This window comes from Perkinsus marinus (assembly GCF_000006405.1).
Source record: "Perkinsus marinus ATCC 50983 genomic scaffold scf_1104296929362, whole genome shotgun sequence".
Taxonomy (NCBI): domain Eukaryota; phylum Perkinsozoa; order Perkinsida; family Perkinsidae; genus Perkinsus; species Perkinsus marinus.
Genome location: NW_003216476.1, coordinates 60,652 through 66,600, shown reverse-complemented (window position 1 = coordinate 66,600; position 5,949 = coordinate 60,652). Strand labels below are relative to the sequence as shown.

Sequence of the window (5,949 nt, the reverse complement as noted above, 5' to 3'; positions counted from 1 at the left end):
CAGTACTATACGCACATGGCCCTTATTAACTCACCGCTGACAACAAAGTATCCGCTTCACTGTTCTTCGCGCCAACTCCACTGGCCCTGTTCTCATCATCAGATGGTGACTGTACATTACTAGTAGTAGTATTGCCGAAATTGCGCAATGCATGCTGGGTCCAGGCAGCCAATGACTTGTTGACAATGCTAGCTGCACAGTCATCGAGGATCACCAGTCTTAGCTCACATACCATCACACTACATGTGGAGAGGAATTCTGCAACGTATCTGGCTACCACTGATGAAAGTGTTAAGGCTATAATCAATTCCTACCTCTCTTGCACTTCCTCAACGACCTCAGAATCCTCCAAGTGATGCCGTAATGCTGCAAGAAGCCCATCACAGCTCTTGATGGCTGAGCATCTTTCCTTCAGCCCAAACCTAGCCCAAACTTATAGTATATAATCCTACGATAGACTTACGATGAAGTAGACACCGTCAACTTCTGCAAAGGAGGGACCCCTGCAAGGAGCAAGCGCTCGTATCGTCGTCCACTTGCTGATACCAGTTGGCGCAACTTGAAACATTGTCGACTGAGTGTACCTTCTCTGGAAGAGTAGGGAGGGTAAGCATGGAGACAGGGTACGGTAATGGGTGTTGGCTATGTGCTTATCATGACCCTCGTAAATAGCATGCCTATCCTTCATATCACCCCTGCTATGGTGACCACCATTGACGACGTCATCAAATGTTGGATGGCGTACTACGAACAGGCCGAGGATCTGACAACCTATTCCAATACTCGTACCAAGAGCATGAGTATAATCACCGTATGGATGTATAGCTCGAGAATCTGGGCTAGGGCTATGATGATATCAAAGTGGACCTGTACAGTGGAGCGGTGAGGAATTGACTGATCGATTGGCATCGCTCACCGAGGGATGGACAACACCTAGTTGTAGCAGTTCCCCCATCCGATTTGCCGTAGCTTGTGTAAGCAAAGGCCATCTCGGGGACACCATAGATGACACCCTGAGCAACATTCATGGTCGGGAGCCTTGGGATAACTGACGAGACCTACCCACCAAGGTCTGGGTCATAGATGGCAGCTTCGATAGACGGCTTGGACAGTGCCTCGAGGCCCTCAACTCCCCCTGTTATTGACCCTCTAAGCCTCCTAGGGGAAGGTATCAGAGGCTGAAAGCCACTGCTGCCGTATACAACTACATACTAGTAGCGTACATCAGATGACTCCAGCAAATTCCATGACTCTCTTTGCGCTAAAGGCAAGAGGTCCGCATCCCAGACCCTGAGGCTAACATCTCGAATAATGCTTTGCCCTAGTCGACTTATAACCTGTAGCATTCATGAAGTGATTACACGAATATAGCGATCGATACCTGTTCCAAAGCCCCAGTGGTCCCACTACCATTCATAGTGGCATGGGAGAATACTCGAAGCAAGCCACATACATTAGATGCTATGCTCAGAGGACAACCTGAGAAGACGGATAATCTCAGCTCAACTTGAGCATCATCATAGTCGGCGATTATCTATTTTCAGCTACTGTTCTTTAGTGTTAGAGTTATTGATGCCGTACCCACCAGTAACAGAATCAAATGGTTCCAACAGGGACTGTAGCTGATTGTTGACCCTGTCTAAGACCATATCTCGACGGGCCGTAAGCTCAGCAGAGAGGTTATTGATGAACTCAATCAAGTGTGGATCGTCATCCGTCATAACATCACATCCCTAACATATGATCATTCGTAGGAAGTATCCATTCGAGACCCACTTTGAAACTGTCATGCCAAGTGACGAGCCTGTCATATCGGATGATGAGCGTTAGGAAGACTTCAAGTCTGCAAACGACGAAGTTTAAACTATACCGATTACGAGCTGGCTGCACTACAGCCTATGGAGGAAATGCGGGAACTCTCTAGGGTCTAGCAGTTGGCACAATTCAGACGCTGGCATGGTCTTCCGTCCAGTATACGCAATCTCGTCCATGACTCGCCCCCCAAAGTTAGTAGCAGCCAGGAGGCATTGCCGCGCTATGGTGCCCACCTGAAGGGGGGATATGCTCGGCCTTGGACACGCTGGGCCTTACAAGATTGCAGAAAATGGAGCACATGTCCGCAGCAGGATTGATATCAGCTGAACCCACGTCAGTGTATGAGATGATGAGCTGCCAGTACCTCCAGGATAAGATTTGATGGAGGAGTGGTATCAACTACTACCCTGATAAGGTCTCAACATAAGCCTTTTGGAGGCTACTGAGGTCATCTACCACAGCCAGGGGCTTCAGTCTCTCATACAACGTGGATTTCGTGTCTGCTAGTAGTTCGGACGGATGAGTCTGAACATACGACTTGGTAAGCTGTAATACTAGTAGTAGAGTATACCCAATCATGACCAGCCTTCTTCATCCAACAAGGCAGCTCTATTCCAGCAGTCAGGAGCTGTTGTAGGCGAATGGCAGCATGGATGGACTCAATGACTGTTGACGCTGATCGATAGGCCTTGTATGCTCGAGACATCCGCGCTACGTCCATGATCTGCCAAAAGTTCCATTAAGTGCCACTACGTAGCCATGGTGTGCGACGACATCTTCATTACAACTAAACTGAGCTCAATTGCCAGGGATGCTTACTATCGCATTCTAACTCCACTAGAGTGAGACCCCATTACCCGCTCCTTCACCAGTATTAGCCTATGCCTCCTTCTGGCTAGGGCTAAGGTCCTAGTAGGGGAGTACACCTTCCTCTCCACCAGACTTCGTAATGCACGACGTGAATTGACTGTGGCTACTAGGGCTAGGCATACCTAAAACTCTTTACAGTCAGTCATTGACTGACGGGGCAGAGGCCACGTCCAAGCTCGATAAAAGCTCACCACTCATCCATTAATACCTCCCTCGAAGCTGCCTCTATTATGTCATTCCCTCTCCTGAGTAAATCTCTCCTTTTGCTGAGTTCCAGCGCCAGCACGTCATTCAAAGTCTTCTCCCAACGTTCACATTGGCTTATACGATCCCTTAGTACAGTCATATCCACTACCACGTCCTCATCGAGATCTAGCAATGTGGACAACTCCACTACTAGAGACCTGTATAGATCACATTGCGACCCGAATATGTGCATTACTACTACCTCCTATAGCACCATACTTCTCCATCATTAGCAGGCTGTCTATGACAAGGATCTTTTAAAGGGTCAACAGGAAGGAAGTGTTCCGGTATATCTAGTTCGGCTAAGTGTGGTACTGTTGGGGATTCCTCAGCCATGATATAAGTTATATCATATAACTCGCAACAAGGAACACTTCACTCGTTTTGACTTCAATGATTGTATTCCGAGAGCTAGCACGAGCCAATGTCAGCTTCATACAGTAGATAGCGCCACTAGTATCACTAAAACTGCACTCCTATGTACTTCTAGTATTAATAATATTAAAACGAATATAAGTAGCTTGGCAACGTTATGGGTAATTTGGGGACGGTATGAGTAATTTTGGGGAGGGTATGAGTAATTCTGGGGACGGTATGAGTAATTTCGGGGACGGTATGAGTAATTTTGGGGACGGTATGAGCAATTTTTGGGGACGGTATGAGTAATTTTGGGGAGGGTATGAGTAATTCTGGGGACGGTATGAGTAATTTCGGGGACGGTATGAGTAATTTTGGGGACGGTATGAGCAATTTTTGGGGACGGTATGAGTAATTTTGGGGACGGTATGAGTAATTTTGGGGACGGTATGAGTAATTTTGGGGACGGTATGAGTAATTTCGGGGACGGTATGAGTAATTTTGGGGACGGTATGAGTAATTTCGGGGACGGTATGAGTAATTTTGGGGACGGTATGAGTAGTTTTGGGGACGGTATGAGTAATTTTGGGGACGGTATGAGTAATTTTGGGGACGGTATGAGTAATTTCGTAGACTGTACCCCCTCTATAGGGGTGCCAAACTGACCCATGCCCAACGTCGCGGGAATAATTCCTGCCCTTCTGTTCAGTCGAGTATAGAGTGACTTGAGTGATGATGCTGCTCATCATCATGCGCAGACGTGCCGAAGCGTGACTTTAAGTTCGGGTTAGATAGCAAGATTGTACTCATGCCCCCATCCTCATCAGACGGCACTGGCCGCATTGAATCATCGGTTGTACTGTTGGATTTAAATGGCATCAACATCATCATCTGACGATGTTGCTGTCCACAATACAGTGGTCTCACCCGAGATGGAGACTAACTCCGATACCACCACTGATGATGATGGTGGCAGGAGGAGGAATAGAGGTAATAGGTAGCCGTGTAGTAGCATCCTTGGTGGATTCTTAACAAAATTAGATCCACCAATAGTGACTTTATCGAGGCATCTGATAGCAGATTATAATGATGAGTCCTATAATGCAGCAGCAGCAACAGTTACGAAGGGCCATGGGCTGGGGTGGGTCGTGGACTGTTCATCCCGCGTAGTTATCATCACCAGTCAGTTACGTTACCGCCGACTTCGATAGTGAGTTTGATAGTGAATCCGACGCCAGTAGCGATATGTCAACCTCACTTAATCATCATGTTGATGATGGCCCTCGACACGTCTCGAAGATACTCTCACCAGATGTAGTACGACAGATAACGGATAAGGACTCCAACCGGCCCAGTGCAGCATCCATGGGGATAACCCCCGGCCCGTCTACTACCGAGTAATGCTGGTATCATCATTCGCATCTTCCTCTACTCGCGTTGTTATTCAGGAGGCAGCCATCTCTATGGTTGGACTTGAGTGATATGTGGCAAGAGGCCACACATGTCGTGGGAGGCTTGGTACAACAGGCCAAGGGATTCCAACTCCCCGAGTCTTGTCGGTATAACACTTATCATGTACCCACACCTAGGGGTAGTGATGAGAAACAGTGGCGGTAGTGTTCAGTCCTTCAAGTTGTCTTATTCTCACTAACGGTGGCATCTATACGAATTTTGTCAAGATTTCCAACATCGACGAGAGATATTGCGTACAACTTCTTAATATGTCCTCGATAGCTTTTACTCACGCCATGTCAATGGCACTTGCGTTCCTCGTGTTCCTATTATCACTACAAGTATTCATCGTTGGTTCGTCAGCCATATCTTCTCACGCCTATATTGAGGTCCTTCCTGATGAAGATCCTCAGACTGCCAAATACGATCAGATATTCCTCTGTCCTTATGACTCCATTCCCTCTGACCTCGGGCCCTGGCCTGCTGAGCCCATCACAATAGATGGGTCAGCCTGTATGGATCGACAGGAACTGGGTCTATATCACAACCAGGAGACTTCCTTGGAATGCTACTCCCAAATTACTGATGATGTTACTCGAGTCATGGATCAACTCGAGATGCCTGTGTTCTTGGTTTCTGGGTCCCTACTTGGTTGGTACAGACATAATCAAAGCCAGATCCCATGGGCTGAAGACGCCGATGTTGGACTCATGCGCGATGATTGTGATGCCTCGTTCAGACGGTATGGTGGCGACTTCGACAATATCTTGGATTTACTCAAGGCCAAGATGGGCCCAGGTTATCGTATAGCTGCTCATCTCCCTGGAAATGGAACTGATCTGCCTAGTAACTCCTTTACCGGCTGCAATACTGATGTATTCTACGCCCAGATAGACTACAAGGGTCACACCTGTCATGTGGATGTATGGGTGCTATCGCAACAGGATAAATGGTCTGCTGATTTCAACCAGAAGTGCAAGTGTCCAGATTCGGTGCCTTTCCCTAGAGTCTGCCGTTGGCCTAATGCTTGCAATACAGTGTCCGACTTGGTACCATCTACATGGTCAACTCAAAGAGGTGGTAGCTTTACAGCCCAAGTTATGGTCCCCAACAAACCAATAAATGTCCTTCTTAATGAGTATGGTAATACCGGTTTCTACAACATGAAGCGTATCCCCCTCAATCACAATTTTAGGAATTTTACTTTGG

General features: G+C 47.4%; 2 protein-coding genes across 2 annotated transcripts in view; one reads left to right on the top strand and one right to left on the bottom strand.

The window, feature by feature from the left end:
- Positions 1–3,267, bottom strand: part of Pmar_PMAR015841 (hypothetical protein) — a gene marked incomplete at both ends in the record, with an annotated part of 4,462 nt that extends 1,195 nt beyond the window's left edge. Inside the window, 15 exons of the mRNA XM_002787438.1 lie at positions 315–366; positions 464–763; positions 917–1,013; positions 1,063–1,178; positions 1,224–1,337; positions 1,382–1,479; positions 1,586–1,733; positions 1,777–1,843; positions 1,894–2,048; positions 2,092–2,179; positions 2,222–2,340; positions 2,387–2,539; positions 2,673–2,807; positions 2,894–3,089; positions 3,134–3,267. Of these exons, the coding sequence (XP_002787484.1) occupies positions 315–366; positions 464–763; positions 917–1,013; positions 1,063–1,178; positions 1,224–1,337; positions 1,382–1,479; positions 1,586–1,733; positions 1,777–1,843; positions 1,894–2,048; positions 2,092–2,179; positions 2,222–2,340; positions 2,387–2,539; positions 2,673–2,807; positions 2,894–3,089; positions 3,134–3,267 (1,972 nt within the window). The remainder of the gene's footprint in view (positions 1–314; positions 367–463; positions 764–916; positions 1,014–1,062; positions 1,179–1,223; positions 1,338–1,381; positions 1,480–1,585; positions 1,734–1,776; positions 1,844–1,893; positions 2,049–2,091; positions 2,180–2,221; positions 2,341–2,386; positions 2,540–2,672; positions 2,808–2,893; positions 3,090–3,133) is intronic.
- An 893-nt stretch (positions 3,268–4,160) lies between these two features.
- Pmar_PMAR015840 (hypothetical protein) overlaps positions 4,161–5,949 on the top strand; it is a gene marked incomplete at both ends in the record, with an annotated part of 1,941 nt that continues 152 nt past the window's right edge. Inside the window, 4 exons of the mRNA XM_002787437.1 lie at positions 4,161–4,278; positions 4,330–4,429; positions 4,737–4,879; positions 5,104–5,817. Of these exons, the coding sequence (XP_002787483.1) occupies positions 4,161–4,278; positions 4,330–4,429; positions 4,737–4,879; positions 5,104–5,817 (1,075 nt within the window). The remainder of the gene's footprint in view (positions 4,279–4,329; positions 4,430–4,736; positions 4,880–5,103; positions 5,818–5,949) is intronic.